The following is a 17,669-nucleotide window of genomic DNA, read 5'->3' as shown; positions in this document are numbered from 1 at the left end:
GTTTATGAAGTACCAAACTTCAAAAGATTATATGTAAAATTTCATGACATTTCTATTAGTCAGAAAAAAGTGGCAGCCATTTAAGTGAAGCTACTTTGTTATTTTGAAAACAATGGGTTCAAAATAATTTCGTGTGTTGATTTATCTTTGCTTCTTGATAAAAAAAAAGTGTTATGCCGACTCTGCTTCATCGAAAAGAGCCATTTGTTATTGATTTGCTGAATTTAAACGTGGTCGTCCAATTGAGGTGGTTACTCCAGAAAACATCACAAAAGTCCAGAAATTGGTTATATCTGATCGTAAATTGAAATTGCATGAGATAGCTGAGACCGTAAAGATATCAAAAGGCAGTGTGTTTACAATTATGCATGAACATTTGACCATGAGAAAGTTCTTTTCAAAGTGGGTGCCACGTTTACTCACAGTCGAACAAATACAACAACGTGTTGATGATTCAGAGCAGTGTTTGGCCATGTTTATACGTAATAAATCAGATTTTTTACGTTGATATGTGAGAATGGATGAAACATGGATCCAGCACTTCACTCCAGAAACAAAACAATCATTAACTGAGTGGACTGCAGCCGGTGAACCACGTCCAAAGGCACAACAGTCACAGTCAGCTGGGAATATTATGTCTTCATTGTGAAGAAACGATCGCATATGGCGATGAAAAAAATTTTGTTTCACCAAGACAATGCGCCATGTTACAAGTCAATAAAAACGATGGCAAAATTGCACGAATCACACTTCGAATTGCTTCCTCATCCGCCGTATAGTCCAGATCTGGCTCCCAACGAGTACTCGCTGGAGGCTATTCGCTAATCTCAAAAAAATTCTCGATTAGGGATTATACAACGGGACTATAGAGGAGGGCTGGGATGTTGCAACAATACTGCATAACTATTTGTCAATGTACACAAAAAGCAATCGAAGCCAAATTTTTTGCTTTGATGCAATTAATCTGGATTAGGTGAATTCGTAGTTCATTCACAGCTGACAGTGCTAAGTGGTGATAGGATGAACTAAATGGTTTAATGGTTTTAATCGTCCCAACAACTGTTTTAAGTGCTGACCTCAATTACTGGATTAATTGATTTAAATTCCCTCTCAAAACATTGTTTAATGCCAAAACGATTTCCTTAACGCACAAATAAAAAACACGCAGTTTACGCCAACAACAAAAACTCTAAGCAGTTTAAAGCAAATAAAAAGTAGCACATAAGAAGGGGAGGGGAAAAGTAAAATAATGCAACACACCATAGTTGAAACGTCAAAGGCACCATTGCTAACAACGGCATCGAGCATGACAAAGAACACACAAAACACGAAAGCAAAAAAAACAGGATAACAACAGTAATGATAACCCTCCACTAATTCCTCATCTTGTGTCAATTAAGCGTTTCAACAACAATAACAACAGCAACAGCAGCGTCGCAACGTTTTTGTCACTCATAAACTTCAGGCAAATACGTGCATCATGTCGCTGGCACGTTGTCTACAGCATATTTATGTGCGCTTTTTTCCATTTGCCTTATTGTTTTAGGTTTATGGCGGAAGCAGAGCAGCTTCAGCAATAACAACAACAGCAATATGTTGAATAATTTTCACTTCATGCAAACACACAACAAAGCTTCACAACACAAAGAAAAAACCGTGCCTCCATTTGTTGTAACAAGCGACATGTCTGTGTTCGTCCTAAGCAAACAGCTGCTTGCATGCTTGTTTGTGGTTTTATGATATGTTTGTGTGTGAGAATGTGTGTGTGGGCATGTGCATGTACATGTTGTGTGCTTCTTCAAAAAATCACTATTAGCGGAAGCGTTCCGTTCCTGACTTTGTGGCAGCAATTCTTCACGATTACGGCGGCATACACTGAATAATTAACGATGCCCGCGCAAAGTCATGTAAATTGTTTCAATTCAATTGATGTCACTTACCTTTTACTCGTTACTCTGCGCATTGTTTTTGGCTTTTGGTTATTGGTTTTTGGTTTTTGGATTTTGGATTTTCTTTTTGTTTCTACTTTTCAGTAAATGCACTTAAACTAAACATTGAACCAAAGTGCCTAATATGTGTATGTATGTAAGGAAACGTTTTTTTTAGGAATCTATGTTTCAGGATTTTTGATGTTTTGATGGAGGTCACCACTACTAAAGCTATAGGTTTGAAGAATTCATTTTTTTTAATACATATTTTATTAATTTTAAGCAAAAATATGTAAAGTAACAGTATTTACAAAAACACTTCAAGAACTATATTAAATCGTGAGATCACTATCCATAAAAAACCTCTACTCACATTAAAAATAACTCAACTTATCCATTGATGACAGTCTAAGTGTATAGTGTCACTCTGAAAAAATATGACTACACCTCTCCCATTCTCAATTTCGACAGAAAATTCAATGTCAAGTTTCCATCTAGAGATATATGACTTTCGAAAGCTCCCTTATTAGGAGAGGGTCTAACCATCTATACCGACGTCTGTAAAATAGGTAGTTGTGATGATGAGGTAATAAAGTTTTCTCGAAGGAGTATATAAATTTATTTATTATTTGTTCTGATCATTGCATTAACATTCGGGTTAAAATTTCACTACTCTAGATACCCGGTCACAGGGACGAGCTGGCCAGACAGCTTACTTACTTACTTCAGAGAATCACTCAAGGTACCCTATTAAAGATATGCAACCATCTATATGCAAATTGCCAGCGTTCTATTAAGAAAAAATCCAGCCCTTTTATTAAAAAGCCTGTAAAGTTATCAGTAGTGCAACATAAAATCCACATCATTAAAAACAATAATAATAAGACAATAACAAAAATAATCAAATCCCACCACCAAATTTCAAACAATACGAGTAACAAGAACTCAAATAACAACAAAACAATAACAACATCGATATATAAAATCAATATAACAAAACACTTATGTAAAACACTAGTGTCTTCTCCAGTATAGAAGGCGAGACAAAAAGACAATCGACACATCCAGCAAGGTAACGAACCTGAAGACAGGTTGCTCAGATCTTACGTGCTAAGACAATCAAATATATAAATTCACACTTCTATATATTTTCTTTGAAATTATTTATTAATAGAAGTCAACATTTTATTAGTAAAATTTCAAAGAAACACACATTTCTGTGGCAAAACCTTCCTCCGCGTCGTACACATTAAACTGCGTCAGATCTATTGTCAGAACTACTGTTTCTAGCAAACAATTTTTATTGTAGAATTGAAGCTGGGATCCGGTGAATTGAACCTCGGCGAAAAAGATTCGTTATAGTATGTAGGTAGGTTTTCTGACGTTTGCTGAAATTTTCCACATCCGCTTTTTTTCTTCCCAGGGCATAGGTGGCACCAATCAACTATGTTAAGGGTTTCCGAGACCTCTTTCTAAAGAGCTCTAAAGAGTAATAATTAAGCTTTATTACCTATTCATTAATCTTATTTTCTACTGTTTTGTATTTAAATTTTTTACTCATTGCTTAAAAAATATCACTTTTCTCTTTTGATTTAATGCTTACGAGTTAAAGGAAATATAACTGTATAAGAATAGTAGACCTTTTCTCTTGAATTTAACTAACTCTAAATATTTTTATTCTTACCTTGAATAGTATTTTAACCAATAATTAAAGTTTTTGGTTTTACGTTCATGTTAAGTTAGTAACTGTCGCAGTATTCTTATTTCCCACTTCTCCATCAAGGACCAAAAAATCAAAACTTCAATTAAAGTCTGCTTCGAAAGTTTGTTTTAAATGGAGAATCCCTTTCAAGCGATTCCATGATGTAGAAATAGAAATTCTCAAAATTTTGGTTCCAGCTGTAACAATACCGAATTGTCAATATTTGCAGGAATTGTGCCTTCATAGTAGGCAAATCCTTGTTATTCGCATCAATACGAAAAAGTGTAAACGAAGTTTGTTGAACGAATTGATTTGAGGGACTTTAACTTCAAAACTAGATTTCATAGTTACTCGGACTGTGATAGGAAAACAAATTAGTAACAATTTGTTTGTTTGATTGAGTAACCAAACTAATTGTTGCATTTGAAATTCCATTACCCAATAAAAAAAGATACCAAAGCAAAGATATTTTTCACTATTTAAAAATGAAGTAAATTACTTTTAAAATGATTTCGTACCGGTCAAAAATATGCTTAATTATGGGCTCTGGTTTATTCATTTTATATTTTGGTATTTTTTCTAAGACTTAGACAGATTCTAATAACAAATTCATGTTACTGACTTTACCGTTTAAGACTAATAAACTATTTTATCAAGATTTAATCAATTTATATAAGAAGAGAGAAGTTTACGCGACAAATGAAGTGTCATTATGTCTATTTGGCTGCTGCAATGTGCGGCAAAAAACAGTAAGTCTTTTGCCAATGTCTCTTATTTGTAATTTTCCCACAATAAAGGTAAAAAATTATTTTGCTATTAATACTTTATTGAGAATTTTAACTTTTTACCACGTACATACTTATACAGAAATAAGCCCAAGAATTACGAACAAAAAAATAAATTTATTAAAAAAGTATGTATCATGAACATACTTTCTCCGTGTATAAGTTGCAAACGTATGCGTGAACTGATTCCCCAACAACACTGCTAGAATGGATCGAGTCCAAGGCCCAGTTCCACAGTAGCGATGTCATTAAACGGAACTCTGCGTAAACGACGATCTGCAATTAAATGGTATTAATATGTATGGTATGACCGAATATGTACTAAGGAAGTAGAAATATAAGTAAAATAAATATTGAAAAAAAGTATTCATAATCATTTCAATTGCGAAGTTTAATTAAATGTTTAAATTAAGCAGACCGTAACAGGATTGTTCTGTTATAATCAAAACTACTTTTGTTTTCAACGGAATAATATGTTTCTACGAAAGAAAGTACTCAAATATATAATGCAATGCCTTTGTTGATAAGTGTTGTTCAGACTGACGCATGCAAGATGAAACATTCCTGAATTCGAACGAAGAATGGTCTTCACACCGTCACATTTTTTTCGTTCCACTTGAAGCAAGTGTATATTGAAACATTAATAATAATAAAAGGTATTCGTGAAAATTGCCCAACAGCCGGTACTGCGGCCAGAAGAGACCTATTGTACCAGTTTCACTATTGATTAAACAAAGCCCCTTAAAGCTTTGTGAATAAAGTCTAGAACTAAATCTAGAGAAGAGTTCTTAATCTGTTCTGGTGACAGAAATTCCTTATGAAACAGGTTTCTTCTGTGCGTTATTAAAGCTGGACAGTCACAAAGAATGTGCATGGTTGTTTCCTCATCTTCGAGGCATAATCTGCATTCAGAGTTAGCAGATAATTGTAGTTTATGAAGGTGATATTTCAGACCATAATGACCTGTAATGAAACCCGTTATCATCCTTAAATTACATTTTGAGAATTTAAGAATGTTTTTGTAGGAGTAAGGTGTTATCAGTGCTTTGCTTTGTCTGAGTCCTGGAAAGTTTACCCAGTACTCTAGCCGCATATGATTTTCCATTTCCTTGATAATCTGTTTTGTACTAGCCCAGTTTATTCCACAAAAGGGTTGAGGGCCTATAAAAGCAGTTTTTGATGCAGTTCTGGCAAGCTCATCAGCTTTTTCATTTCCCAAAACTCAGCTTTTTCAAAATATTGAAACATTACTGAATTCGAACAAAAAATGGTCTTCAAACCACCAGCTTCTTTCATTCCCCGTTTGAAACAAGTGTTTAATGAAACATTACTGATCTCGAACGAAGAATGATCTTCAGACCGTCACATTTCTCTCGTTTCACTTGAAACAAGTGTACATTGAAACATTATTAAATTTGAACGAAAAATGGTCTTCACGCCGTCATATCTCTTTTGTTCCACTTGAAAGAAGTATATTATGAAACATTACTGAATTCGAACGAAGAATGGTCTTCACACCGTCACATTTTTTTCGTTCCACTGGAAACAAGTGTATATTGAAACATTACTGAATTCGAACAAAAAATGGTCTTCAAACCACCAGCTTCTTTCATTCCCCGTTTGAAACAAGTGTTTAATGAAACATTACTGATCTCGAACGAAGAATGATCTTCAGACCGTCACATTTCTTTCGTTTCATTGAAACAAGTGTATATTGAAACATTATTAAATTTGAACGAACAATGGTCTTCACGCCGTCATATCTCTTTTGTTCCACTTGAAAGAAGTATATTATGAAACATTACTGATCTCGAACAAAGAATGGTCTTCATACCGTCACATTTTTTTCGTTCACTTGAAACAAGTGTATATTGAAACATTACTGAATTCGAACAAAAACTGGTCTTCAAACCACCATGTTTCTTTCATTCCACGTTTGAAACTTACCGTCTACACTGTCCAAATTTTGTCAAAAGTTTTTGTGAGTTTTGTATAAGAGATGTAGTTGTGAAAATTTGAAAGTGTATACAGAAATCTTGTCAAAACTTTACCAGTGTAAACGCATTTTCATGCACTTAGAAAGTGTTAGTAGTTTTAGCGAGTATCGACAACCATGGAAAATTCATAAATATTTGTGAATATACTAAATTATTTCATTCACTGTCCCAACTAAGACCTTGTGGGTAAAAAATTTTGAAATGGAAACAAATTCTCCCCAATAATTGGAATACCGCAATTAATGGAATTTCATTTTTTCTTCAGGCAAAAACATATGGTATATACATATAAATGTCAAATATATGTAGATGTAATTTATATAAACATCTAATCTCATATACAAGGCATTTAGCAGCCTTAGAGCATTTCATTATATATTTGTGTATTTTTAAAAGCGTTATAGCATAAAAAAAATAAATAAAATCAAACTTATGGAGCATGTGCTGAAGTTCAGTGATATTACTTTAATGATTTAGATTCCGACATTGTTTTTCTATAACTAAAAATTTAAACAATAGCTGGTCTTTAAACTCTCGTAATAAGAGTGAAAGCCATTTTCATTAAATCGCAGTAAAATTATTTAGTCACGGGACTGTAGTTCTAGATTCTTGAAATTAAAAAAGAAATTATCCAAAAAGTGCTATAGGTGCTGTATATATATATATGCAGGATGGTTGACGAAAATTGGAAAAAAGTAAAAAGCCCGTTTTGTTTATTTTTGTTGAATTTAATTTCAACAGCTATCCCACGCTGTCCACAAATAGCTTTGTGGTGTTTTGACCCATTCTCGCTTTTAGCGGTAGCTTCAGACGATCGACATTTTGGTATTTTTTAGTGCCAACCTTACTTTTTTAATTACGCCAGACCGAGACCGAGAATTTTAAGCAAATTATATAATTTGCTGCATCCTTTCTCGCGACACGTTCAGCTTCTTTGTCATGTGTTTGCATCTACGGCGTGGGTATCGCTCAATTCGCTTCCTCACTTTAAGAATCATTTTTGGTATTGTTACTGTATTTTTTTTGTCCATTTCCTGGGTGTCGAGCAACGGTACCAGTATCACGGTATCGAGCTATGGTACAAGACACAAATTATTTATTCATATTAAGGTGTTGAAGGGCTCGATCGATAGCCCCTTAAGTTTTTCCAGCCAAATATAAAGCTATCAAGTTTCAACTCCATCACAAACAATGTTTTTTCTTTTTATATATATTATAAGCCTTTTTAAAAGATTCATTGATCCTAAACACTTCAAAGTTGACGCAATCCTTAACCTTAACAGAAACGAAATTACAATCTACACTGAACTTCTTACATGACACTGTAGAGTCAATCACCACATGAAGATTATATGTGTGGTAGAAAGTGATTCCTGTCATGAGGCGAAGAAAACATCAAAACATATTCTATACAACACTGCCCAGCGGCAGCAAGATGTAGACTTGATTATCTTGAAAGCGGGATCTTAATCCCAAATCAAATGGGTAAAATTAAACCCACAAAATATTCTAGAATTGTTAGTTGTTAGTTGGGCTTTTAGGCGTACAATAGATCTTTTAGACCTATGCGGATTCATAGCCTGTTATTTAATAATAAATATAATAACCCTTTTCAAACTTAAGGATTTAAAGGATTTAAGAATAAATGGATTTGGGGAAAGTCTGTGAAAATTCCATATATATGAAAACATATGTACTTACACAAGCACGTAGTTCGCTGAATAGCCCTATGGTACTTAGAACTGATCGCGCCTCTCTTCCATTCTTTGAGCAATAAAATGGATAACACGTAAGCGTAAAAGCTTAAAGCTATTAGCAAAGCAATCATCATCCTAAAGAACGATCCTAATGAATGAAACTCCAATTTTTTAGCACATTAATTTGTAAAATATAATTTTAATAATAATTAAAAATTGTTTTTGATGTATATTGTTGGTACTCACTTGGACGTTATATTAACTAATAAATAATATATTATTTACTGCGCTATAGGTTAACAGCTGAACCAATTGTTTTAGAATACAAAAAAAATGTTTAATACATCAATATTTTTTTTCATATTAAATTAATTGAAATTATCTTGTATACTATGATTAAAAAAAATAAGAAATAATAATTTTCTTATTTTAACTTTAATTTACTAAGCCAAGTAAAATTCATTTTATTCTATGCGTACTCATACATCATTTTTAGTAAACATAATCATCCCATTTGTTACTTCGATTACCAATTTGTAACATCACTAGTTGTATCTAGTTGGGATCACTAGCTAATGTTGTTGTATCAATAGTTCTTTAGTAGACAAATTTTGATAAATGATCATTACAACTTATGTGGCTTAGATAAATCAAGCTCGCTAGGTACGCTAAGTCTATTTGTTCTCCTCTCTCTCCTCTGATTACTGGAATGAAGTTTTCACAATGCTGTGAAAGTCTTCTCCATTTATTCCTAAGAGATAGTTTAGTGGGTTCAAGTCTCACACATGTCTAAAATCAAGTCCAATCAAACTTTATGTGGAAGTGAAAATAATAATATTTGGAAAAATCGGAAACGTATAACTAAAAAGCTTCAATTATCTCCCATATCTCTCGATTCAGATGGATTTAAGAACAGAAAAATAAAACTTTTAAATTGAACTATCAGATTCTGTTGAATACAATATAATTATAATACTATACAGCTTTTGGTGCATTGTTTCAAAGACTGTAAAACAGTGTTGCCAATTGAGCCAATCATTTTGGATTGCTCAATCTCGTTTAAGAATGAAGTGTTCCGTTATCTTGTCGGAATTTTATATAAGCCACTGGATTTGTCTGGCTTTGCGGTGATGTTGGCAACATTTCAAACTGACCAACCAAATTACTGCATGCGGTTTTATGCAATCAAATCCTCAAAGTGACTACAACCTGCACCAACATTTTCCGCTTCCAATACACGTTCAAGCCACTCGGAAGTGTGTGCAGACATACTCGTAAATTTCATAAGAGCTGAAGTCTGCTCGTTGACAGTTATTTATGAAATTCCAATAACAGTTTCAATTTATTGTGTGATTTTATTTTCCCGTTAATATTTTATAGCCACGATGGAGTAACAATATTGTAAGGCCACAGAATATCATATTAATAAAAACAAATAAAAACCCAGCAGCGAGTGGCTAGTGGCAAGTGCAGTGTACAACTTGTGATATATAAAATAATGCTTTAATAGAACTTTATTATTATATAATACTAGTACTAATATAGCCTACTTATCCTGTTATTGTCCAATAAAAAGATTTTTTCAGGTATATTTAGAAAATCAATTAATTGTGTATTGCATATTTATAGGAGGAAACAACCAGAGAAGGAGAAAAAACCCAAAAATATTTTATGTGATTGAGAAACGGCATTTGGCAAGCAAAAATCTATAATTACTTCTTCTAGAACGTTAATAGACATAACCACTACATAAGGAGATTTTTCAACTGAAGAAGTAGCTTCGCTATTGATTTCACCGTGGTTTAAGGTTATAATGAATGCGAGTGCCTCAAATGGTTTTATTCAAAAACTTGCATTGTCTTATCAGAAATCTTTTCAGAATTTAAATGTCCTCTCTACACAGTACGAAAACTCCACTTTTTCTTGAATTTGTTGATGAATTGTTTCCCTCTCTTTGCCGTGCAGTAGTTTTTCTTTGTTTAGATGAATTATGTAGTGCTCTAGAAGAGTTAATAATCAATCATTATGGCAAGTATATAATTGAAAAGCTAATATGATGTGTGGTTTATTGAGCGAAAAAGTACGAAAGTACGAAAGAAAAAGAAGGAAGAAGCAATACACATTATAATGATTTACTATTCTTAAAACGTAAGTGCATATAACCAATTCTTTATAACAACTCCAGTAATTTTTAAGTCTCTGGAAGAGAGAAAATATTTTGACTAGTGCAGTCGTCTGCACAACCATAAAGAGCAATAGTAAAGTCATCCACAGTTCGACAAATTTTACTTAGTAAGCAACGTAATTATATTCAGAGTTCTGTACAAAAAACCTAATCATTTGACTTAGACTCTCTTATTCGTCCTTTGTGTAAATAGTAAATTATTCGTCTTTTAAGATAATCATTAATTTTCTGGTTTCATTTTTCTTTTTTGCTGGTGCAATACAAACAGAAATTTTTTTTATTTGATCTTATAATTCTCAAGCACTTGAATGACATTTTCATATAAATACTGGTAATTCACACTACGGTGCAATTAATTATTTTAATATAGTTGTGTCTCATAATTCTTGTTGCATTAGAAATATAATTGCTTTTACTAAAAAGCCTATAATCTTTTGCGTTTTCGGCTGTAACATGGATATCCCTAATGGGTTTCATAATTCTCCCAGAGTTCATTAATAGTGTAAAAAAGATAATGCTTAAACTGCATTATTTTCCAACTTTACAATGAAAATGTGTAATTTCTAATTTATTTTTTATCGACATGCATTTTAAATTTCTAATTATAATAGAGTTTTATTATAATTATAAATATTTTTTATATATATAAATTTAGAGAGAATTGATAGATAAAAGGAGATTTAGATATATTTAACTGAAGTATATACTACAACACAACGTTAAAATTAAACTTAATCGGTAATTAGAAGATCATTCGACTCCTCCTTATCTATATTTTTATCTATATTCAAAAAAAAAGTATCCTGCGATTATATTAACTATAGTTGGTTGCCCCTTGAAAATTTTTTTCTGTACCAAAATTGAATCAAAAAGGTATCATTTCTTTCTGTTGTCTTTTAACAAGAAAATACAATATGTATATAATGTACAGAAGATATAGAACATCTTTTTATCCATAGCAATTTTATTGTTTAAATAATCGGACTACCTTTTGCTGACCATATATAGTGCATATTTATTTTATCAAATATTTCTATATCATAATAAGATATAACATAAATAACATAATATTATTTATGGTCTTAAAATCCATTCCAATCACAATTTTCTGTTACCTTTTGTAGCCTCAATATTTTTACTACATCAATATACAAAATTATATTAGTTTCGTAGCGCCCAATTGCATCTATAAATACATTTTTTTGGATAGTATAATAGTATGTATGCCTCGAAATTGAGGAAACGACCATGCACATTCTTTGTGACTGCCCAGCTTTAACAACGCACAGAAGAAACCTGTTTTATATGGAATTTCTGTCACCACAGCAGATGAAGAGCTCTTCTCTAGATTCAGTTCCAGATTTTGTTCACAAAGCTTTAAAGAGCTTTGTGTAATCAATAGTGAAATTGGTACAATAGAACTATTCTGGCCGTAGTACCGGCTGTTGGACAATTTTCATGCCTACACTTTTAATAATAATTAATAATAATGTACAATAAAGTTCGCACTTCAAAAAAGTAACATTTTGGTACTAAAGTACCACATTTGGCAACCGTGGTCGTAAGCCTGGCAACAAACATCCTATGCTATAATTACATATTTGCTCTTACCAGGCTCTTAGCTGTGAATTGTGAGTATTTGTCGCATAATGTATTTAGCCTGGACTCTTTTCCTAATAATCTAGTGTCCATTATGTATATCAAACCTTTCCAATCTCTGATTTGATCAAATAGAGGCTAATTGTTTTATTTTATAGATCACAGAGTTTGTTTATAAATCTCTTTTCTATTATTTAGTTTAGCCCACTCTATCTAACTAATTAATAGTCATTTTTGTACATAATAAATTTTGTTATCTTACTCTATTATTAAACTTCATTCAAAACTTCTTCAGACTATAAATAGGACATATCACGAGTATAATAGGCCCTAGAGATATCGACTATTAAGTTTGTTATTTTAATTTTATATGTTTGTTGCTGTCCGATGAGCTTTATTTCGTATATATATATATATATGTATATACATATATACTGTACAGCTCTCAGGTTAGTATATATATATATATATATATATATATACATATATGAAATATATGAAATGCACACATATATATATATATATATATATATATATATTTATATATATATACTCTCAGGTTAGTATATGTATATATATATATATTTATTTATATATACTTCATACTACATAGCCGAACTCCTCGTATTCAATTTAAATATGTTTTGTATTTAAAGTAAATATGTGTATACTCGTATGTAACAAATTTTGGTCCTGTGGGTGGTATATGTGTGTGCGTGTGTGTTTGTGTTTGTGTGTAAGAGCACTGTGAGTGCACTGAACCGTCAGTGGATGTGACGGTAATATACCGGCAACTACAGCAACAACGATGACTAAATTTAGTTAGTGAAATGCACTGGCAGCATTGTTCTGTGCTTACAAAATTTATTCCGTTTATGCATTCATTTATTTTTATTGCTTTTTGATATTTGTTATTTGTTGAATACAAGTTTATTCCACATTTTGCCACAACCCCTGCCTCGTGCCTTCATTGGAGTTTTATTTATTTTAATTTAATATTCTTGACATAAACGAAGTAAAAGGAAATCTGTTTTAAAAATTTTAACGGTTAAGTTGTGTCCATTGCCTTGCCAATAACGAAGAAACTTCGACGTGGTTGGGCTTCAGGAGTGTGCTGACAGTGGAAGTGGTAGCGACTCCGACGGGTTGACGACGGTGATAGCGGTTTCTGTACCAGCGATGATGAAAATTCATTATAATTTTTCGCATGACAATTTTTCCAAAAGGACAAAATAGGAACTTTCCACTTCTTTTGCCTTAACTTATTTTGACTTTGGTTTGTGTTTTAACGAAAATTAAAAGCAAAGTCACAAAAAAGCAACGAGTCGAGGTAGGTTTATATGTGTAACTACCCCTATTGTCCTCCTGTCGGTATTTCGAAAGACTTCAACATGTAAAGTACGAGGAGTGAAAGCATACAAGAACTTGAAATAACGATGTTTTAATTGCATTTTTGTGTCGTTTAATTCCCTACACTCCTAGGAAGGGATTTATTACGTAGTCGTTGAAGGGCAGGAAATTTGCCTGAGAGAAATGCCCAGTAAATGGTGGTAAACGATAAAAGTACGAGCAGCTTCACTTAAAAATCGAACACATGTGATGTTATAAATATACGAGAAAACAAAAACATTTAATAATTTTTTGATAGAGATAAGTTGAAGTTTAATTACTCAAGATATTTTAAAAATAAAATTGACAACTGAACGGTTTTCATGAAATAAGCTTTACGATGTCATAACGGATTTTGAGAGGATCAGTTGATGTCACTAGATGGCGTGTGCAGTTTTCTTTTGTGGCGTTCACTTTGCCATCTACCGGCAAAGGGAAACCAAAAATGACATTTTTGGGTTTAGGTTAAGCAGCCAACTTCAAGTTGACGCTAGTGAGAAATAAAATAGTGAATGAACAATCTAAACGTGTTTTTTATTTGTTTAATAAACTTATGGCATAAAGCCATAAATTGGTGACCCCGTCAAAAAAAAAACTTCAAGGAAAACGCAAAATGCAAGAAACTGAACATGCAGAGACTCCAACAGAGGCAAATAAATTCCGGCCTATGGAAGCGGAAGCGTCGGCAGTGCAAGCGATTGGGCAAATGAAGTTGCCAAACTTTTTGACCAAGGACCCAACGTTATGGTTTGCGCAAATTGAGGGCCTACTACATATGAGCCGAGTTACAGCAGATTTATCGAAGTTCTATACAGTAATTACTGCGCTGGATGCAGAAACGCTGCAACAAGTTGCGGATATTGCAAAAAATCCTCCTGAAACAGGCAAATACGACAAATTAAAGAAAGAACTAATTTCTCGTTTTTCAGAATCGTCAGAAAAGCAGCTCATAAAGCTACTCACCGGTCTGGAACTTTCGAACAAAAAACCAAGCCAACTGGTACGTGAAATGCGCACATTAGCAGGCGCAAATGTCTCAGAGGAGGCATTAACAACACTGTGGCTGCAACGTATGCCAAACAGTGTAAGATGCATTCTATCAGCATGCAAAACCACAAGTATTGATGAGCTAGCAGAAATTGCTGATAGAATATTAGACAACAGTCCAGTACCATCTTACGTAATGACCACAAACGCCAACAAATCAAATGACAAGTTGGAAGCCCGCGTAACAACATTAGAAAGTTCGGTCCAACAAATAAATCAGCAGCTTATCAACATAGCAGCAACTTTAGACAGATTGGAGAAACGAGACAATCGTGGTAGAGACAACAGCCGCAGCCGCATCAGTTCTTGCAGACGTGAGAAAGTCTGTTACTACCACATAAAATTTGGTGCAGCAGCGACTAAATGTAGCCAACCGTGCGAGTTTGGCAAACGTAAAAGCGAGAATCGACAGGGAAACTAGCGAGGCTGTCGTCATCAAACACGGTTGGCGACAGCATAAAAAACCAAGAGCTACGTTTACATGTTTATGACAGAAAAAACAACATTAATTTTCTAATTGATTCTGGGTCAGCTATATCACTACTTCCACTACCAGGCATCAATCCAAAAAGTAAAATGCAACCAGACGATTTAGTTCTTTATGCAGCGAACAACACTGCAATCAAAACTTTTGGCAACAAGCAACTAGCAATAGATTTAAACCTTAGAAAAGACTTCAACTGGTATTTCATCATCGCTGATGTTAAAACAGCCATAATTGGGGCAGACTTTCTCACGCACTACGGCTTACAAATCGATTTGAGGGCAAAATCGCTCATTGATACGCAAACCACGTTACAGTCAAAGGGTCTACTGAAAGAAGTAGCCCACGAAAATGTTTCGACAATAAATTCATCCATCAAATTCCATGACGTCATCGCAAAATATGTTGACGTAACAAATTTGAACAGGTACCAACTACCAACAACAAACAGCGTTCAACACAGAATAATAACAAATTGCCAGCCAATATCAGAACGCCCACGGCGTTTTTCAGGTGAAAAATTAAGAGCAATCAAAGATGAGTTCCGTGTATTACTACATCAAGGTATAGTGAGGCCCTGGGCAAGTCCTATACATTTAGTAAAGAAAAAAACGGGTGGATGGAGAGCGTGCGGTGACTACCGAAAATTAAACGCCCACATCCAACCTGATAGCTACCCAATTACGCACATTGATGACATAGCCGAAAGACTACACAGCAGTAATATTTTCTCTAAGATCGATATCACGAAAGCATATTATAACATACCAATGAATCCAGATGATATTGTGAAAACAGCGGTAAGCACACCAATAGGTCTGTTTGAATTTGTCGTGATGCCATTTGGTCTAAAAAATGCCACACAGACTTTTCAGCGATACATGGATTCAATATTTCGTGAATTAGATTTCGTGTTCTGTTACTTAGATGACATTCTAATATTTTCGGAAAATGATACTAAACATAGAGAACATATTGAATGTGTCCTACAAAAACTAAAAGCTGCTCGATTGGTAATCAATAGTTCGAAATGCGAATTTGGTGTAGAAAAACTCACATTTCTTGGATACGAAATATCAGCGACAGGATTAAATCCCCCACAAGAACGAGTTGAAGTGATTAAAAATTTTACAATGCCAAGTAACATAATGGAACTTCGACGTTTCCTGGGCATTATCAATTTCTACAGAAAGTGTATTCCTAAGGCAGCACAAATGCAAGCGCCACTAAATAGTCTCTTCAAAAATTCAATAAAGAATGATAAACGAAAAATTGTTTGGACCGATCAGCTTAAACAAGCTTTCCAACAATGCAAAGATGGTATAATCAACGCGACTAAGCTCACATTTTTAGCACCTGACGCACCCATGTGTGTAACCACAGATGCATCAGACGTAGCAGTGGGCGCTCACCTACAACAACTGAACGGCGAGACATGGCTCCCGATAGCATACTTCTCATGCAAACTGAAACCATCACAAGTCAAATATAGCACGTATGATAGAGATCTACTAGCTGTATATCTAGCAATAAAACACTTCAGGCATTTACTGGAAGGTCGAACCACCATAGTAAAAACGGATCATAAACCACTAATTTATGCTTTTCAACAAAAAATGGAGAAGGCATCCCCTCGGCAACTGCGTCATCTAAATTACATCGCGGAATTTACGACGGACATTATTTTTGTAGCCGGAAGCGACAACATAATAGCAGATACATTGTCCAGAATAAGCCAGATAAACATGCCGCTAACAATTACCACGGAAGAGATAGCAGAACAACAGAGCACTGACACAGAACTAAAGCAAATTCTAAACGGCCTGTCGTCACTAAAATTGCAAGAGCTAGTGTATCCGAATGGCGTTAAAATTTTTTGCGACACTTCTACTTTTACAGTTCGTCCTTTCATTCCTCAAACCTTAAGACGAAGAATATTCGACACAGTTCACAACTTATCCCATTCCGGAAACAGAGCAACAAAAAAACAAATAAGTCAGAAATATGTTTGGCCGTCGTTAAGAAAAGACATCACGCAGTGGACTCGAACCTGCATTGCATGTCAAAAATCAAAAATTAGTCGGCATAATCAATTTCCTCCGAAAGAATTTCAACACACAAGTCAACGATTTGACCACGTACATATAGACATTATCATAGTGCCTGAACATAAAGGGTATAGGTATTGCCTCACGATGATCGACAGGTTCACTCGGTGGCCAGAAATCGTGCCCTTAAAGGACATGTCTGCAGAAACTGTAGCAACGCAATTTTATTCAACATGGATTACGAGATTTGGTTCTCCTAAAACTATAACGACCGACCAAGGCACGCAATTTGAATCAGCACTTTTTGAGTCCCTTGGCAAACTGATAGGTGCAAAACGCATCCGAACGACACCGTATCACCCAGCATCAAACGGGATGATAGAGAGATGGCACAGATCATTAAAAGCCGCGTTAATGTGCAACAACAAGTTCAACTGGTTTGATATTTTACCTACGGTTCTCCTGGGCTTAAGAACAGCCTGGAAAGAAGACATAAATGCCTCTGCAGCTGAAATGTTGTATGGAACGACATTGAGATTGCCGGGTGAATTTTTCAAAGATGAATCTGACACAGATGATCATCAGTCATTTTTATGCAAGTTTAAAGAGTTTATTCAAAACGTTAAATCAACTCCAGCAGCGCATCACATCAAGAGAAACATATTTGTTCACAAGGATCTTTACACATGCACGCATGTATTTTTACGCATTGACCACAACAAAAAACCACTCGAACCTCCATACTCAGGTCCCTTCAAAGTCATCAAACGCATTAACGACCGTCTTTTTACAATCGAAATAAATGGAA

General features: G+C 34.1%; 2 protein-coding genes and 1 long non-coding RNA gene across 4 annotated transcripts in view; 1 reads left to right on the top strand and 2 right to left on the bottom strand.

The window, feature by feature from the left end:
- LOC119687972 (neurotrimin) overlaps nucleotides 1-17,669 on the bottom strand; it is a 114,901-nt gene that overhangs the window by 63,323 nt on the left and 33,909 nt on the right. The gene's annotated exons all lie outside the window — the stretch shown is intronic.
- LOC119687973 lies at nucleotides 4,451-8,442 on the bottom strand. 2 transcript variants are annotated; one of them, XR_005253294.1, is made up of 3 exons: nucleotides 8,356-8,442; nucleotides 8,114-8,270; nucleotides 4,451-4,691 (listed from the first exon to the last, which is right to left on the bottom strand). It is a non-coding gene; the product is annotated as an uncharacterized LOC119687973 (long non-coding RNA). The 2 variants fall into 2 exon arrangements; XR_005253293.1 differs by having other exon boundaries at nucleotides 8,114-8,257.
- On the top strand, nucleotides 13,874-15,377 carry LOC119687971. Its single transcript, XM_038102543.1, has one exon. It carries the CDS (start codon nucleotides 13,896-13,898, stop codon nucleotides 14,748-14,750), a length of 855 nt encoding a protein of 284 aa, XP_037958471.1. The 5' UTR covers nucleotides 13,874-13,895; the 3' UTR covers nucleotides 14,751-15,377.

The sequence above is a fragment of the Teleopsis dalmanni genome, chromosome X (assembly GCF_002237135.1).
Source record: "Teleopsis dalmanni isolate 2A chromosome X, ASM223713v2, whole genome shotgun sequence".
Lineage (NCBI taxonomy): Eukaryota > Metazoa > Arthropoda > Insecta > Diptera > Diopsidae > Teleopsis > Teleopsis dalmanni.
This window is presented reverse-complemented; position numbering and strand designations above follow the sequence as displayed.